Genomic DNA, 19,406 nt, shown 5'->3' on the forward strand with positions numbered 1-19,406 from the left:
CACTTGCCATAAGACTGATTAGGAGTCACAGCCACTCCTGAAGAATGTGAAGTGTCCCTTCAGGGCCACTCACAAAAGTTTAAGGTTTAATACAGACTATTGGTTCACTTTTATAAGCCCTTTGAAGCCCACTCAGGATTGAATATAGGGCTTCACTCATGCTGACACACACTTTACCACTAAATTATACCTTAGCTTATTTTTTCCTTTTTCATTGTCTTTTGGGAACTTCAAAGTTTGAACCAGAAGTTGTTCCATTTGTCAGCAATCTGCTACCAGTAAGGAATCCAAATATCCCTACATTCTTTTTGTTCAAGGGAGCCAGGGAGTCTTTATGTTGATCATGCAACTGATGAAATAGGCCAGTGGGAGTTTCACATTTACTGTGACTTATGATGTGAGACAGATTACTTTGTGATCTTGGAGAAGAATATATAAACAGCAGATAGCCATTCCAACAATGTGGCTTCTGGACAACAATGGATAAATGGACATCTCAGTGTAGAGCCCTTGAAATGGCTTCAAGGACCCCCACATACTGGTTCATATCACACACACACACACACACACACACACACACACACACACACACTGAAGATCATACCCTTAAATATCCTCTATTCTTACTTTTTATGCTTCTGCACTTTTTTTTAAGAACATTCCCCTTTAAAATTTTGCTTTAAATATATGCTGTAGGAAGCCTAGCCTGACATTTCCAGACAAAATTAAGTTATTGCTGATCTGTTCTTATAACAATGCTAATTCTGTTGGGATCTTGTTTTTGTATGTCTTTCTCCTTTTCTGGTTTATATTCTCTTCATGCTTTCATTCCCAATGTTTTTCAAAGTATCTGGCATCTACAGGTATTTAGTTAACGTCTGTTGGGAGATGAATACTGGGTCCACTTCTATGGAGTGAAGAGACTAGAACCAGCAGTAGAGACAAATTTGAAATTTGAGATCTGTGCTTTTGATGCACATCCTTTTGGCCTAATAGTCTTGCTTCCTTTTTAGCATCAGGGCAGTGCAGGCACTCATCTTTACACAGCAGTCAGGGTTATGCTGGGTCCCTAAGTTCTTTTACCATTATGTTCCTTTCAATAGCCCATAAGAACATAAGACATCTACAAAACAGAGACCCACAGAGACAGCTGACCTGAACAAGGGGGAGTTCATGCCCCCCCTCCAGACTGATAGCTGGGAAACCAGCATTGGACCGACTCAGACCCCCTGAACATGGGTCTCAATTAGAAGGCTTGGGCAGTCTAAGGCATCTCTGACAGTGGAACCAGAATGTATCCCTGGTGCACAAAAGGACTTTGGGAGCACATTCTCCATGGAGGGATACTCCCCTAACAGGAGGGACAGATTTTGATGATCCCTCCTTGAAGGCCTCACCCTCCCTGTGGAGTGGGTGGGAAATGGGATGGGAGGGTGGTCAGGGGCATAAAGGATGGGAAGGAGAGGCAACTGGGATCGATATGTAAAACAAGAAAAAATAATTAAAAAAAAAAAAAGGAAAGAAAAAGAAAATCCTGTTAGGTCCAAAAGCTCTTCCAGCATTTGTCAGCCATCTTTAATAACATACATGCCAATGCACCCTCAGTTTTACATTGCTTCTCACTTATTTTTCACTAATATGTAGGCCCAAAGCAGCATCAGTTGTCCTTACACTAGCAATTAGCCTTCTGAATTCAGGTCTGTACTTCCACAAAGAAATCCTCCATTGGCAGGGCACAGTGGAGCATGTCTATAACCCAGAACTTGGGAGGCTGAGGCTGGAGGACTGAAGCAAATTCAAGAGCCTGGTCAGTATAGCAAGACTTTGTTGAAATAAGAGACCTTCCTCTGATAACTTTCCATGCCATAACATGTGAAGAGTAAAATTCCAAAAAATAATATTCAGGTTGATGAAAGTACACCTGAAGTCAGCCTACAGAAGCCATATGCTCTGTGACAGCTTGAATCAGTAAAGCCAAAAGCCCCTGGAAACCAGGCTCCCTAGAGTGGTTTTTATTCATGCATTCTTTCTTTCAACAGAAAATGCACTGGTGTCCCATTTCTAGCAGAGAACAAAATAAGCAAAGTCCTTGGGGTCTCAGGGAGGTTATACTATTAGAGAAGAGCTGACAGGGCATAAATAAGTAAGTAGGTAAGGGAATTGGGGAATGTTTCTGTGGGTTTTTTTTTTTCCTTATGTTTTTTCTTATTTTACATATCAATCCCAGTTCCCTCTCCCACCCACCCTCCCATGCCACCCCCACCCCTGCTCCCTTCCCCCATCTCATTCCTCACCCACTCCACAGGGAGGGTGATGCCTTCCAGGAGGGATCATCAAAATCTGTCAAGTCCATTGGGATGGGGCCTAGGCCCTCCCTCGTGTCTCTAGGCTAAGGAAGTATCCCTCCAGGGGAATGTGCTCCCTAAGCCCTTTCGAGCACCAGGGATACATCCTGGTTCCACTGTCAGAAGTCCCATAGACAGCCCAAGCCTTCTAACTGAGACCTACGTTCAGGGGGTCTGGGTTGGTCCTATCCTGATTTCCCAGCTATCAGACTAGGGTGCATGAGCTCCTCCTTGTTCAGTTCAGATGTTTCTGCGGGTTTCTGTAGCCTGGTCTTGACCCCTTTGTTCTTCACTTTTCCCTCTCTGCAACTGGATTACAGGGCTCGGCTTAGTGTTTAGCTGTGGGTGTCTGCTTCTGTTTCCAGCAGCTACTGGATGAAGGCTCTAGAGTGGCATATAAGGTAATCATTAATCTCATTATCAGGAAGGGCATTTAAGGTAGCCTCTCCACTATTGCTTAGATTGTTAATTGGGGTCATCCTTGTAGGTCTCTGGATATTTCCCTAGTGTGGTTTCTTAAAGCATCCAAATGTCTTCCTGTGAGCAGAGGTCTTACATTTCTAGATATCAGAGTAAGGACTCACTGAGAGAGTTCAGGAAACAACCCTGTTGAAGCTCCCGGGCCTAGTTGCTTAGCTTGACCCCTTCGGTTAACACATAGCGTGTCCTCACTGGCTCAGATTGCAATGTAGATTTATTTGCCTGATTTCTTCTTTTAAAGATTTGTCAAACATTTCCTTTCTTGGGGAAAATGGGGCTGCTTACAGTTTAATAGATACACCAGGACATAGAGGTTTCATTTCTATAAAATTGCTCATCCTCTCTGCCACTAGTGTACTTCCTCTCAAGCTAGTTGGACTGACCTACTAAAGTATACCCCATACCAAACAATGCCTCCAAACAGAGAATACTAGGCCAGCCCTAAGTAGGTTGTTATCCTGGACAGGAATTCCCTTCCTCCCCAGGGATCCCTTTTCACATGGTCAATTTAGATTTGCTCAAGAGCTCATCTGTTTTATCCACTAATGGAATTTGGGGTTTGGATCTACAGATGGCAAGTTAAAGCTCTTGTGACTACTAAGCAGTAACTTAGAGTGGGTGTAGATGCTCTTTTGTCTTTCTCCAGGACTTCCCTACCTCACCCTCTTTTCTCTATTGTGTGCTTTGCCTTTCTGTCCACTCCAATCAAACTCAAACTCTTCCTGCCATTCTCTCTGTGTCCTTTCTCATTGTGGTCTCTCTCCCCTTAAGTCTTCTGTCTCTCGGGTCCCAAGTTGAAGCCATCATCTTCACTGCCTTCTGAACTGTGAGCTGTGTGTGCTAGCTTTTCCTATAGTTTTGGACATTGATGAACTTTATCAGTTGTGTGAGTGCAGTCCACTTCTCTGCCAGCCCCTTTTGTCTTCCTTTCCAGAAGACTCAACCCTCCAGCTCCAGTTTCGTGCAGTCTTTCAAATAACATAATTCCAAGCACTTCTTCTCTATTAGGTGGATACATGAATCCAGCCCTCTAACAGGTACCTGAGGGCAGAGAAAAGAACTGGCCTGGATCCAACCCAAATGCTTGTGGAGAGAAGTGTGTATGTGTTTGTGGTAACAAAGGGGGGACGGTGATGATGGCTGGAAGAGGCACCAGGTTCTGCAGCTAGAGAAATGGGAAGAGGAGTCTTCTGGGGAGAGGGGATAGCATACATAAAGTTGAGGTAGGGTGGGAGGAGATGGGAGATACTTAGTAGAGTGCTTGTCTCTGAATTTGATCCCCGGAACACACATAAAAATGTCAGACATGGGCCAGGTGGTAGTGGCGCACGCCTTTAATCTCCAGCATTTGGGAGACAGAGGCAGATGGATCTCTGAGTTCAAGGCCAGCCTGGTCTACAGAGTGAGTTCCGGAACAGCCAAACTGTTACCTAGAGAAACCCTGCTTGGAGAAAAAAAAAGTCAGGCATGGTGGCATAGACTAATAATCCTAATAATGTGTACATGGAAGTAGGAGACTGGGCTCACCAGTCATCCAATCTACCTAATTGATGAGCTCCAGACTGTTTCAAAGGAAGTAGATGATGTTCCTGAGGATGATGTGTGCACTTGGACACACACACACACACACACACACACACACACACACACACACACACACACACAGAGGCATCAGGTGGGGGCATTAAGAAGTGCTGAGGCAGCAGCAAAGAGCATGGTGTACTTTGGGAGTTATGAGGAATTTGGTGTTATTGATGTTGGTTTGAAAACAGAACATTGGAAGATGAAGCCAGAAAGATAGTTTGGGATATGACCACCAAGAAGAAGGTAATTAATATAATTTTGGTTATAATCCTCACAATACTTTCCAGATTTTTTTATTCTCTTTCCTTTGTATATAAGAAACCTGAAATTTGGAGATGTGATAGTGAAGAGAACAGACCTGTTCTCTTCAAATCGGCTTGGAAGCCTATAGAGAGAAATGTGCAGAGAACAGTAGGTAAGACATTGGACTCTGGGCTGAAGGGATGGCTCAGTAGTTAAGAACACTGGTTGTTCTAAAGACATGGGTTTGAGTTCCAGTATCCAATGCTGCCTTCTGGCCTCTGTGGTAACCAGGTATGTACTTGTAACACAGATATACACATAAAATATATTTATGTTTGTTTGTTAGGAGAAAGGGTTTCTCTGTGTACCTCTGGCTCTCTTGGAATTCACTATCTCACTATTTAGACTAGGCTGGCCTTGAACTTGGAGATTCACTTGCCTCTGCCTCCCACGTACTGCCACCACTGTCCAGCAATGATTTTTAATTGAAAGAAAGAAAGAAAAAAAGAAAAAAGAAAGGCCAGACTCTCAAGTTCTAGTCTCCATTCCCAACATCTTAACCTACTTGGAAGACTAAATTCCTTATGTTTTCCTTGGCCCTTTCCCATGTGAGAAAGAAAGGCTAATAATAACCAGGTCTGTATGAGCCAGTATTCCCAGTTTCTTGTGAAGAGGATCACAAGTTCAAGGCCCACCTGGACTATGGAGTTCATAGCCTAGGGAAACTTTTAATGAGACCTTGTCGTAAAAGAAGTTAAGGTAGGGGTGGGGCTGAGAGATGCTGGGCAATTAAGAGCATGTACTGTTCCCGCAAAGGGCCTAAGTTTGCTTCAAAGCACCCATGTCAGGCAGTTCACAACCATCTATAAATCCAGCCTTGGGTGGATCCCAGGACTTTGGCCTCCATAGACATCTTCACCAGTGAGCATGCACACACACACACACACACACACACACACACACACACACACACACACCAGATGAAATAAACCTTTTTTTTTTCCTTAAAAAATTTTTCTTTTGAGACAGTGTTTTGATATAGCTCTGGCTGTTCTGGAACTCACTATGTAGACTAGACTGCCTAGAACTCACAGAGATCCACCTGCCCCTGCCTTCAGAGTGTTGGATTCAAAGGTACCTGCCTCTACACCTAGATAAATCTTTCTCTTGTTTGTTTGTTTTTCCCCCCCTTTAAAAGAGGAGACCAGTGTGAGATGGCTCAGCAGGTAAAGGTGCTTGCTGCCAAGCCTGATGAACTGATATCTGTCTCAAAACCCATGTGGTGGAAAGGGTAGAACTGACTCCTAAAAGTTGTCCTCTGACTCCCACATGCAGGCCATGGCATGCATGTGTGCACACAGAGACAAATAATAAATAAATAGGTGAATGGATATAGCTTAGTGGTGGGGGCTTGCCTATCATGCATGAGACCCTAGATTTAATCCTCAGTGTACACACACACACACACACACACACACTCACACACACTAAAGCCTGCTTTGTGGACAGAGAATAGTAGAAGGAGTTGGAGTACATGCGCTTAGAATTAAAATGATAGATTTAAGGACAGAATCAAAATTTAAACGTGTGTTTGTCCTAGTTCAAGGCCCTCATGCTGCTCCCATTGATTGTGTAGGGCCTTATGTGTAATGCTAAGGAAAGTTCGGACTGGATCTCACAGGCAATAACTAGCATTGACTTTTTAAGATAGGAATGATTTGGATTATTTGGTAGATTTTAAAGGTTAATATATGGAGAAAGCTTAGGGATGAATAAGCAGAGGAAATGGAAAGGCAGAAGATGGAATCTAGGGCTGGATAGCTATCTATATGGGTGGAGATACAATAAATATTCAAGTAACAGCCCCTAATTTAAGTCTTTTGTTTCAGTTAGGGTTTTTATTTCTGTGATAAAACACTATGACCATAAACATCTTGGTGAGGAAAGGATTTATTTCATTTTATAACTCTCAGCTTGGTAATTAGAGGCAGGAATAGGACCAGAAGCTGTGAAGGAGTGCTGCTTACTGAGTTGCTCCTCCTGGCTTTCTGTTTGCTTTGTCTTCTTTCTTTTTGTTTTTTGTTTGTTTGTTTGTTTTTTCAAGATAGGATTTCTCTGTATAATTCTGGCTGCCCTGGAATGATCTCAAACTCAGAGCTCCACCTGCCTCCCAAGTGCTGGAATTAAAGGTGTTGCTTTCTTATACAACTAAGGATCACCTACCCAGGATTGGTACGTCCCGCAGTAAGCTGGGACCTTCCACATCAATCATCAACCAAGAAAAGGCCCCAGAGAGGCTGGTCCACAGACAAGTCTGGTGAGGGTATTTTCTCAATTGAGATTCCCTCTTCCCAAATGAGTCTCAAATGTGACAAGTTGACATAAAACCAGCCAACACCCCTCTGGCTCCTAGGACATCACAAGAAAACCTGTAGAATAAATTAACCTAGGCTCATAGGGACCCACGGAGACTGGACCATGCAGGGAGCCTGCATGGGACTGACTTAGGCCCTCTACATACATGTTATAGTTGTATAGCTTGGTCTTTATGTGGGACTCCCAACAGTGGGAGCAGAGGATGTCTCTAACTCTTTTGCCTGCTTTTGGAACCCCTTTCCTCATACTGGGTTGGAGTTGTCTCATCCAGCCTTAATATGTGGGAGAGGCCTGGTCTTACTGCAACTTGAATGCATGTTTGGTTGATATCCATGGGATGCCTGCCCTTTTCTGGAGGGAAGTGGAGTGGATGGAGGGTGGCAGAGAGCAGAGAAGAGGTGGGGAGAGGGACTGGGAGGAGTAGAGGTAGCAGAAACTGCAGTTGGAATGTAACAGCAAACAAAACAAACAGCCAATACATCTTTTTATTAACCAGGAGAACCACCAAAACTCCTCAGGCAGCTTGCATGATCCTCTGCTCTCTGGCTCTTGTTTACTGCTCTCGCCTTTTCTTCTTCAGCCTCAAACAATGACATGTTCAAGGCAGAGGTGTGTGGCTGAACTTATACCTCTACTCACCTTGCCCTATCCTGTCCTTCCTAGACACACTCACCATTTTCCTTTCTTTGGCACACTTCTCAGCAAAAATACTGAAGCTGTCATCCTTCATCTTGATTCAATATGTTTCCCCATTTACAGTGCATACTTTGTTCTAACTATTCAGTCACCATTCTGGCATCTGGTTGTAAATTTTCTTTGCCCAAGGAAAACTATTTGCTCTTACAGAAACCTTTCTCTGATCAATTCCCTGCTCCAGAAAGCTGACACTTTGACACGAAAGCTAAAGCTGTGTGCATACCTAAGCCAGGAGAGAACAGAAAGCTGGGTCCTTTTTTAATGATGGGAAAACAGTCCCAGAGTTCTTGAAGAGCCATACAATTTGTAACTGATGCTCATTGTTGCCTCATAGTATACAAACTGTTGGCTTTCATATCCATATGTGTGTTCATGTGTTTGTATGAGTGGATATGTGTGCCTGTGTCTGGGATGCCAAGTTGTCATCCTCAATTTTTCACTACCCTTTTTTTTTGAGTCAGAGTCTCTCACTGAACTTGGAGTTCAACAATTCATCTACCTGTCTCCACCTTCTCAGTAGTAGAATTACAGATATATGCTGCCATACATTCAACATGGCCTCTGGAGAGGGTCTGATTGATGCTTGTGCAGTAAGCACGTTAATGAACCACCTCCCCAGTCTTTCCATGCCTTTCCCTTCTCCAAGCCAAGAGCTCTTTGACTTTGATCAGGAAGGAACTTAGTAAAGCACTGAGTATTTCTCAAGACTCCTTCCCAATATTCCACATATGCAGTCTCCTTCATTACTTTTGGTGTTCAGGAAAATACTCTCCATAACCCTGCCATTGTTCACTCCTCCCTCAGGCCCTATGGGGCAGAGATTCCCACTCTGGCTGGCCTGCCTGCTTTTGAGAGGCAGTTATGAGAGGGCCAGTTCCTATATATGACCACCAGATGGCTCTTAATACTTATGATCCCAAGAGCAAATTCATAGCGGCTAGCAATTAGAAGCAGGTTCTTTTGTTGTTACTGAATCAAAGGCTTTCTGTCTGTTACAAGGTTCTTAGAGGAGAAAGCTGATCATATGTATGGTGCCTATAAAGGATCACTTGTCCTGTTGTGTTGACAGTTTATTAGGAAAACACTATCTTCTAGAATGAGGCCAGAAAATTTTGGTTTAATACTATGGTAATCTGTTCCCTGCAGGACTGAGAAGGAGAATGAGTACTCAGGTAAGGGTGGAATGAAGATTCCTAACCCAGCTCTGCCTTACTCAGGTGGGGTGCTCCACTGCTGGCCACTGGCTCATTCAAACAAAGATTCTCTGAACTTGGGAGACCATTTGTGCAAGTTCCATAGCCTTTGAGCTCAACTGTCTCATCAGTAAAACACTCACCATATCTGTCTCTCAAGTTAAATATATGTGAAAGTGATTTGAAAAATATATAACCCTGTGTCAGAATTTTATTATATCTTAATCTCACTGCTAGACTACTTTCCAGAATGAGAATGGATACACATAATGAAAAAAATCACAACAATCATAAAAGATTAGGGGTTTTGAACTATTAAGGACAATACTAAAAGATATCAAGTTTCAAATGACTAAACAGAAATTACTCTGTAGCTGAGCAAGATGGGAAAACCTGTCATCTCAAGACTTAGGAGATCAAGGAGCACAAGGCCACCTTTGGCTATTCAGTGAGTTTGAGGTTGGCCTGTGCTGCATGAGGTCCCATCTCAAAAAAAAAAGGGGGGGGGGAAGCTGGGGTGGAGTGATACATGCTTTTAATTCCAGCACTCATGAGGCAGAGGCAGGTGGTTGTGTGTGAGTTTGAGGCCAGCCTGGTCTACAAAGTAAGCTCCAGGAGAGTCAGGACTGTTACAAAAAACAAAACAAATCTCCATAGATTTTTAGGAAAAAATTCTGTTACTTGACATAAAATTGGAAGACAAAAATTGCTTTAAACTCAGAAGAAAAACAATCATTGGGATTTTGAATTATTACCTTGCCATCTTATAACTTTAAATTTTTACATTTTGTGATTGTTTCTGTTTATTTTAAAATACTGTCCCAAGCAAATCAGATAGTATATTTCTGAGTAAAGAAAAGTAGGCTATGAGGTTTGGATTTTCAAGGCAGCACTCTTTATCTGACAGACCCTAGATAATCTGAAGGAAGGGAAGCACCACCTCCGTGTGCGGCCTGCGGACATTCCTGTTGCTGAGAGAGCATCTCTGAACTACTGGCGAACATGGAAGTGCATCAGCAAGCCCTCCGAATTTCCAATAAAAAGCCCAGCCTTCACAGGTATAACCACGGGTAGGCCCACACTGTGAAGTCACTAGCTCCCTGTCTCCTCACCATAACAGAAGTTAACCTCCCTTTGAGCTAGTTCTGGAAAATGTCTCTATTTCTCCATCATCTCACTCTATTTCTCCATCATCTCTTTTGACCTAGTACTGGCCGCCTGTCCTCTGCATGGCTGCTTGCGTGCTAGAACTCAGCACCCTGAGCCATTCCATTCCATTGCATCTTAGCTTCATTTAGGCTACATGATGTTTTCCAATCTCTCCTAAAAACTAAGTCTCTGTCATCATTTCAAATTAACTCCAGCCACTATACAAAGATGCCCACGTGATCTCAGGTTTATAAGTCCTTTGCAGTATATAGGCTAACTTATGGTGGGACATCAGGAATCCGTGGTTATTAATGGGGTTTAGGCTTCCAGAGGAGTCAAAAGCATTTATTTAATCTGTAGTTCACAGAAGTCGGTTTGATCAATTAGAAAGACCATGGAGGGGCTAAAAAAAAAAAAAAAAAAAAAGACTCAGCATTAAGAATACTAGCTGCTATTGATGAGGACCCAGCACAAACATGGCAGCTCACAACTGTCTTAACTCCAGTTTCAGACATATATACACACAGGCAAAATAGTCATACATGCAGATAAACATAAATCTTAAAGAAGAGACATGGATAATGGAATTTAGTGACTTTGGGTACATATGCCAAAATGTCATATCATTCATCTGTTCACTGTCTGTAGAACAAGCAAACAAAAATACAAAAACAGATCTTTTCATGCCTAGCTTCCCAGAACACTCTTTCTTAACCTTAAGCACACATCTGAAAAGAGAAAAGGGAGAAAGAAGCATGTGGCAGAGACTGTCCCTCGGGTAGTTCCCAACTCAAGGACCCCTGGGTCAAGGGAGCATTGGCCTCAGGGAGGTGGTGACACCTTCTGTTCCTTCTCTTCTAGGTCTTCATGATAAGGCACCTTTGGGCCTCATGGACACACCACTGTTAGATACAGAAGAGGAAGTGCACTATTGCTTCTTGCCCCTCGACCTAGTAGCCAAGTATCCAAGCCTAGTGACAGAAGACAACTTGCTGTGGCTGGCTGAAACAGTGGCCCTGATCGAGTGCGAGTGCAGCGAGTTCCGCTTCATTGGTGATTACTCTTACCCTCTCCACACCCATAGTTATATCTATCAGGTCCATTTTTTGCTACGGCCTGAGGACCTTTTCTGAGCAATGGTTGTAGAAATATGATACTCTTCCAAGAGGCAAGCAGAGCCCATCATTAGGCTCTCCCTTAGCTCAGAGAATTTTTTTGTTTTGTTTTTTTAAACAAGGTTTCTCTATGTAGTCCTGGCTGTCCTAGAACTTACTATGTAGACCAGGCTGGCTTCAGACTCACAGAGATCCACCTGCCTCTGCCTCCTGAGTGCTGGGATTAAAGGCCTGTGCCACCATGCCCAGTCTAGCTCAGAGCTACCTTAGCTTCTATTTCTTTTGTGATGGCCTAGCTATAAAGGGTCATTGAAACTTCTTAAAGTAGCGTTAAGGACCACAGGAGTTAATGGTAAGGACACTGGTTGCTTCTCATACTTTGCTTATGTCTCTAGCTAGTTCTGGGCCTCAGCTGCTCTGACCATGTCAAGGAAATAGGGTTGTTTCAAAGATCCTACTTACCCTGCCTTCCATTATACTTGGAGTGCAAAGAAAGGGGGTGGATGATGATAGTTTCTCCAGAATCATACAGAATGTGCAGCTCCAGTTAAGGAGAGATGAGATCTCTCATCTTGCCAGAAGGGAGCCTCTCTTCCTACACTGCCCCAGGACTAGCTTTGCTAGCCTGTGAATTGACAGCCTCTCTGCTATCTAAATAATCAGAGCAGTAGACAAGGAACTAAATGGACAGGACAAGAAACACTAAGTTAGGTCAGGGGCCCAAATGCTTGAGGCCCAGCTATCCAGATTCAAAGTCACCTAGAAAGTTGTTAGTGCTGTGCTTCTGAATATCTGAGTTGATTCACACAGGGACTTAGTGTTGGTTCTCTGTCTCCCATACTGCAACCCAGCAGGGACAAACTGCAAGCACCACCTGGCAGCCCAGGCTCAGCCAGGCCTCTCCTCTCTAAAAGGACAACTCCCTCTTTTGGAATGACCTGCTCTTGGGTCAAGACTCTCAGGGTAAGTCTCAAGGCCTTTGTGTTTACAAAGAGGGCCTGGGAGTGTCAGGCCAGGCCAGGCAGGGGTGGCAACACCCATGGATTCAGACACAGGAAAACAAAGCAATCTGGGGTCTTTGAAAACCACAGCCTCAAAGCAAACTTAATCAGGTATGTTTTAGCAATTGTTTCCAAACAAGGAGATCCTAACATAAGACAAAGCACTAAAAATCTGCTAGGACACGGACAGATTAGTCATGAATATGCTTCCTTAACTCACATTGTTTCTCTTTGCTTTTCAAGTGAATTTTCTCAGATCACACAAGATTTTACTACCAGATAACTTCTCCAATATAGATGTGTTAGAAGCAGAAGTAGAAATTCTGGAAATCCCTGAGCTTACGGAAGCTGTACGGCTGTACCGGATGAATATAGGTATGTTGCCCAGGAACTTTTGTCTTCCCCTTGATAGTCTAGAACAGTCTGAGCTTGAGCTAAGAAGCCAAGAGCAAACATCTCCCCTTACAGCCACTTTAGACTTGGATGGTAGTAAGAAACAAGTGTTGTGACTTGACTTAGAATCTGAGAAAAGGAATTTGGCTTAAAATTCTGTATGTCCTCTCTACTCAGCATTACACCCAAAGCCAGGGCAAAAGAGAGGCCTGTTTAGCCTTGAACAGGAGGCTCCCACCCTGAGTGGGAAACCAGGCTTTGATGTCCTGAGAAGCCGGCTGGACCTGAGGACAAGCTAGGCAGGTGCTATCTGTTCCTCTGTGGAAATCCTAGACTTCCACTTGCGACTCCCATCTTTCCTCTTCCAGGAACAGCTAAAAAAGAAATGACTGGGCATAGTTTCTTATCAGTTCTTCAGTTATCCTTTGCCCAATGTCCCTTCCCCTCACCCACCTCATTTCATATTCTTTGACTTCTCTGCCTGTTTCTGCTTCTTCCTAACATTGTCTGACCCTTGGCCAGGTCAGACCTTTGTGTGCCTGGTTTTGCCTCAGTCCAGCTGTTCCTCTTCACAGTTTGACTTGCCTTTCATCAGCTCATACTGCACATCCATGGAAACTATCATGTGTGCTTCAGGAGGCTCTAGCTTCATGGGTCGGGGCAAACTCAGACATAGGGGGAATAAGGAGGGAAGCTGGCCTTTTGAGAATGTGTAGAACCTTTTCAATGAACAGAGTTACCAAAACAACAAAAATAAGGAACTGTCTTACACATGTGAAGTTTGGCCTAGTTGTATGGTTGCCCTGTGGAATGAGGCTCAGCCTTTCCCCAGGCTAATGGAATGTTTTTCCTGTATGGGAGGAGCAGCATCTAGTAGCAAGTCTCAGGAACCTGTGCCAGGACCTTCTAGTTTACTAAGAAGAATGCTAGTTTAGCTCCTTTCCCAACAGCTTCTGGTTATCAGAAAGCATGGGTGTTGTGATATGGTGAGAGTGTCACAGGCCATCATAACCAAGGGTCTTTCATAACCCCTTGAAAGGGGACACAGCCCAAACTCTGAAGTTACTGGTAATTTTCCCTAAGCCACAATGTCAGGCAAAGCTGAGAATACAGTTCATTCATCTGCAGACTGCTGATAGGGATGCTCTGAAGACTGGAAATAAGACAAGACAATCCTCCAGCAGGAGGCTGAAGAACATGGTAGTACATACCTGTAATCCCAGTACTTGGGAGATAGGCAAGAGGATCACAAGTTTGAGGACAGCTTGGTATATATAGTGATCCTATTTCAAAAAAAAATTGAAAACTTCTAGAAGCTTGTCAGCTGGCTCAGTGTTCCTGCTTTGTCAGCTCTCTTGAGTTTAACCTCTTAACTAATGAGTATACCAAGTTCTACTGAAGTGATCCAGATTTAAACTATGTAAGCAAACAACTGCCATCTCACCAATTAAAACCTAATTGAGGTAGCAGGAAGACCCACAGTGTTCAGTTTGGGTATGATCAAAGATCTAGGAGTCATCTCTTTCCCCCAACACAGGTGGTTGTTCCCGGACCTCCTGTCCTCCTCCAAGCCCTGGGAAGGGGGTCCGCACAGCTAGTCTGGAGTCTGTGAAACCATTGTACATGATGGCACTGGGCCTTCTGGTCAAGTATCCAGACTCTGCATTGGGCCAGCTTCGCATTGAGAGCACGCTAGATGGAAGCAGACTGTACATCACAGGGAACGGGGTCCTCTTCCAGCATGTCAAGTAAGTCCCAGTCTCTCTCAGGAAACCACTTTGTCACATCACAATGGGCTCTGTCCATCTTGGGATGTCCTTATCTTGGGACACAACCTAAGCCTTTCCCATGAGCTAACAGAGAAAAGTGTCTTTGGGGTACCTCACTACTTTATCTCTTCCAGCACCATCGTTACCAGGTTTGGGCCTCTGAGGATCAGGCTGAGACCAATTCTCAAAGCTCTCCATGATTCAAAGGCTCTGGGTGTTCCATTTTTCTGTTTTCTGTCATTCATTTCCCTGTGCTAGGTCTGAGGTTATCAGGCTACCATCATATCTTTGGAGTCCTGGGTACCCTGAGTAAAACTCTTTACAAACACAGGTTCTTTTCAGTCTTAGGAGGCTTTCTAGAGCCCAGGGTGATCACCCAAGAAACAAAGCAGGACAGATTTCCCAGAGGATGTGGTCCCTTGAGAAATGAGCTCAGAATTCTCGTTAATGCCAGGGCATGGATTCCTTTACATTTCTATAGAAGGTTTCTAAAAAGGAACAACTCTGTTAATGCTACAAAATTCATTAGTACTGAAGATAGGTGGGTATTCTCAGTTCTCTGGGGAAAGGGTTACCTGAACTAATTGTCATTTTAGAACCTTTAGGCCTATACTTTTAGGCCCATCACTCCCAGACATGTCCACTTATAATGTCACAGAAGGCAAATGCAAGTACTTTTGAAGGAGGGTTGGACTAGAGGTTTGGTGTTCATACCTTAGACTCTTTCTATGTACAAAGGATGTTAGTAATTGCTTCAGCAGATACTTATATGAGAAGACAGGAAGGAAGTGGCTTGGTTTTGGCCCAGCTTTAAGGCTTGAATTGAATGGTTTTGGTTGGCCTTGCTGAAATAGGTCTGAAGAGGTGAGCTTATGTCTAGGCTTATTCTCTTTTAACAATCACCAAGTTAAAGCAAGGAAATGATTCTTCTGGTGCCACATTAGGAAGTACTGTTACAAGACACCCTGATCACAGGAGGTTTACAGGCCAGATTCCTTTAACGTATAGTACTATAGTGCTTCATAACAGGCTTTCCTCTGGGCAGGAACTGGCTGGGTACTTGCCGGCTGCCTCTGACTGAGACAATCTCTGAGGTATATGAGCTCTGTGCCTTCCTGGACAAGAGGGACATCACCTATGAACCAATGAAAGTTGCTCTGAAGACTCATCTGGAGCCAAGGACTTTGCCACCCACAGATATGCTCAGTAAATTTTTACTTTACAGTAAAGCTTCTGTGTTTGAAATTAGCATCAAAGGAGGGACTAGAGACTAGAGAGGAAAGGAGAAGAGGGCCAGAACCAAGAAGTATAAATGGAAGAAAAAGGAGAGGTAGATGACCTTTCATGCTACAAGTCCTCTCCTCACCTTCAGCTCCACAGTGTATGTCACAGTTACAGACAGGGATACTGTATCTGGGACTGCACAGATTCCCAGGAGCATGCCTGCCCTAGTCCTGGGAGCTAACATGAGCTGCCATTTGTTTCTCACAGTCAGTCAGTCAGGAAGAAATGGTTCATGAATCCATTTAGAATGGAGCAGAGGCAAAGAACAAGTTTGTTCAAATTAAAATTACACAGTGGTCAAACTAGGGTCTAAGTTAGTCCAAATGTAATATTGTTTTAGTTAATACTCTTTTCTTTGAGACAGGGTTTTTCAATGTAACTCTGGCTGTCTGAAACCTACTGTGTAGACAAGGCTAGCTTCAAACTCACAAAGACCTACCTGCCTCTACCTCACAAGTGCTGGAATTGGTGTGTGCCACTATGCCCAGCTTGCTAATAAACTCTTAACATGTTTTTATGTAAGTTTAAGGTATATTTCTATCACTCAGCAACACTCAACATTTATTGAGCACCACCATATATACCAGAACAGGAATAGACATTGAAAGACAGGAATAGACAAGTCAGTAACTTGGGTTCAGTTCTATCTTCTGTAGTTTACAGCCTAATTCTATACAAAAAGAAGGACTCCTAGCTCCATCTTGATTGGGCACATGAAAAGCTGCACACCTAGGACATTACCAGTCACACACCAGAGGGAACTGGCAGTGTAGATGGACAGGAGCAGCATCCTAGCAGTCCCTCCTCACCCAAGACAGCAGTTGACTCTTAGAGCTACCATTCCAAGTTGATCTCACTCTCCTGGAAGCATGTGAGCAGCAGAGGTTGTGTCTGGGGTTTTTGTTTCTCAGAGAGGCAAGATGATATGAGTTTTGAGAGTATGGAGTCTTACCATGCAAACACTATTGGCCAAAGTGCCCTACTAGTTTTCCTTCTGGTCATATGATGTGTTCCCTCTCATTGATTTCCATAGACGAGGAGTGGACAGCAGGAATCACTATATATTCACCCCAACAGATCATCAAGCTTTATGTTGGAAGCCACTGGTATGCAACTACCTTGCAGACCCTGATGAAGGTACTGTTAGACCCAGCTGCTCTCCTACTTTGGCTTCCCTACCTGAAGCTTTTGGGCTTGTCATGTGATCTTCACACAGCCTCCAGTACTGCTTAGCATAAGAACCTTTCCCCAGCTTCCTTGCTAGGAATACTCTAATTCTGTCAGTAGAAATGTGATGAGCAGCATGTTTGGAAGGCTTCAGGAATGTAGGTAGAGAAGAGGCTGGTTCTTACGGGCCTGTACCAAGGAGGTAGGGTTGAATTCCAAAGCTCAGGAGAGGGTAGGGGAACTACCAGAAGTTGAAGCAGAGGCAGTGTGCTTCTCCCTAGATTCTCTTCACTTTGTATGGAAATCCCAAAACCTGCTCCTTTCTAAAATCTGAGACCTTGGGACTGGTTCTAATGTCTAACCCCATCCTCTAGTATCCAGAACTGCTATCCAACACTCAGAGAATATACTGGATCACCTACGGACAGACCTTGCTCATCCACGGTGATGGCCAAATGTTCCGGCACATTCTCAACTTCCTGAGACTTGGAAAACTGTTTTTGCCATCAGAATTTAAGTAAGAAAACCTACGGAATAAGATTGTGAGACCACTAAGGCTGACTCTCTCTGCATCAAAGAGAACCCTCAGTTGTAGCCTTTTGGATGAGGTTCTATTATTTTCAACATGGGCATTATTGTTCAAGGCAGTTCTTTAGGAGTTCATGTCTCCCCCTGCCAAATCTACCATCTCCTTGTCATTTGCAGGGAATGGCCTCTCTTCTGCCAGGAGGTGGAGGAATATCATATTCCAGCCCTCTCGGAAGCCCTTGCACAGTGTGAGGCATACAAGTAAGCAAACTGCACTCTGGATCCCATGTTTGGAACCTAGACCTCTACACATTCCTCTTAGGAATGTTCTCACCTGCCAGAGTGACTTCCTCTCCTCATAGCTGGGGGAGGAAGATAGTGAAATGGGCTCAGTATCAGCCAGTGTCCTGTGCAAAACCCTTTAAAGGCTTCTTTTTCCCCCACTGTCTATAATTACTAATTCCCAGACAATGGACAGGACTGGCCAATTAGCTGATGGGCTGATGGAAGCTTCCTCTCACTAACCAATCCTTCTTGGTCTCTGTAGGTCATGGACTCAGGAAAAAGAAACTGAAAATGAGGAAGCTTTTCCTATTAGGAAGCTGCATGTGGTGACAGAAGGGACAGGGTCAATGGTTGAGTTCAGTAGAGATGCCAAGGAAGTAAGTCCCAGTTCTCTTTGGTTGGTGGTGTACTCAAACATCACCACCACAGGGCTCAAGGGACAAGCCCAGCTGCTGAGGCCTGTCCCTTGTCACTAGTACAAGAGCTTATTTCTGAACTTTTAGGAGGCATAGAATTATGCTAGCCACTTATGGCCTGGGATGATAATCTCTCCTTTTGGAATATAAAAGTTGCCTGGGCTGGTACCATTCCCTCAAAGACTGAGTAAATACAGTGATCCATCTCAGAGAATAAGATTGTTCTGGGTGAACAGGTTGTCCTAAAGCCCAGCTTATTAGGTTTTGGGGAGACTTCGATAATGTACAACAGGCTCATAGCTACTATGCCTCTCCTTTTCCAGACCACAACCTGCATGCCTGTGGATTTCCAAGATTGCAATGACAGGACTCCATGGAACAAGGCCAAAGGGAACCTGGCCAGGTCCAGCCAGATGGAAGAGGCTGAACAGTATACCAGAACTATCCAGGTCTCCCTATGCAGAAATGCCAAGAGGGGAGGTAATCCCGGCACATACTCACACTGTTCTGGCTTATGTGCCAACCCCAGACACTGGGGAGGTCACACTGAGAGTCCTCCCAAGAAGAAGTGCACCACTATAAACCTCACACAGAAATCTGATGCCAAAGACCCTCCTGTCACTCCCATGCAAAAACTGATATCATTGGTAAGGGAATGGGACATGGTCAACTGTAAACAGTGGGAATTCCAGCCACTGACAGCCTCCCGGGGCAGCTCTTTGGAGGACGCCACCCTGCATGTCCCCTCAGGAAGTGAGGCTGCTTGCCAACCTGGTACCTCAGCTTCCTGGAAAGCTCATTCCATAACCTCAGAGAAGGACACTGGTCCCCAGACTGGACCTGGAGCTGCAGTGAAAGACAAGGGTCCAGAGCCGACCTTTAAGCCATACTTCCCCACAAAAAGAGCTGTCACCCTAAAGGAGTGGGGCAAACAGAGACCCAAGGAGAGAGGTGAGTTTTGTCCCATCCTTGACCCAAGTCTCATTTTCAACAGATATAAGATTTCCTGGCTAAGGCCACAGAGTGAGTGACAGAGTAGGAACCAGAACCTCCTAGTCATTGATACCAGCTCTGTGCCAGGCAGCACATACAGAAATGAGTGGTCACATAAGGTGAAGTGATGAGCATTTTTGTGAAAGAAGAACCCAGGAAATAGGAACACATGAAGCCCGTCACTGGGCAGCCAGCAGGGAGAGAACATTTAGGGTGTCTGTGGAAGCACAGAATACTTACTGCTTTAGCTGGAAGCCTGGTTTCTAGTGCACAAGCTGTAGAAATGGCACCAAAGACAGGAGCCATCAGGCTATCTAGGTCTTGTGGGTCAAGTTCAGATGTGGTGTTCTGTTTTGACCTTAATAGGAATGGACAACCCATGAAGGATT

General features: G+C 44.2%; 1 protein-coding gene across 3 annotated transcripts in view; it reads left to right on the forward strand.

The window, feature by feature from the left end:
* The window catches only part of Kctd19 (potassium channel tetramerization domain containing 19), a 38,448-nt gene that overhangs the window by 15,343 nt on the left and 3,699 nt on the right, over positions 1 to 19,406 (forward strand). For 2 of the 3 annotated variants that reach the window (XM_051201536.1, XM_051201534.1), the window contains exons 3-12: positions 9,825 to 9,975; positions 10,928 to 11,119; positions 12,426 to 12,557; positions 14,113 to 14,323; positions 15,390 to 15,550; positions 16,662 to 16,765; positions 17,170 to 17,312; positions 17,501 to 17,584; positions 17,871 to 17,985; positions 18,348 to 18,975. In XM_051201536.1, coding sequence (XP_051057493.1) covers positions 9,825 to 9,975; positions 10,928 to 11,119; positions 12,426 to 12,557; positions 14,113 to 14,323; positions 15,390 to 15,550; positions 16,662 to 16,765; positions 17,170 to 17,312; positions 17,501 to 17,584; positions 17,871 to 17,985; positions 18,348 to 18,975 — 1,921 coding nt within the window. The remainder of the gene's footprint in view (positions 1 to 9,824; positions 9,976 to 10,927; positions 11,120 to 12,425; positions 12,558 to 14,112; positions 14,324 to 15,389; positions 15,551 to 16,661; positions 16,766 to 17,169; positions 17,313 to 17,500; positions 17,585 to 17,870; positions 17,986 to 18,347; positions 18,976 to 19,406) is intronic. The other variant, XM_051201537.1, reaches the window with a different exon arrangement.

The sequence above is a fragment of the Phodopus roborovskii genome, unplaced genomic scaffold, assembly GCF_943737965.1.
Source record: "Phodopus roborovskii unplaced genomic scaffold, PHOROB, whole genome shotgun sequence".
Taxonomy (NCBI): domain Eukaryota; kingdom Metazoa; phylum Chordata; class Mammalia; order Rodentia; family Cricetidae; genus Phodopus; species Phodopus roborovskii.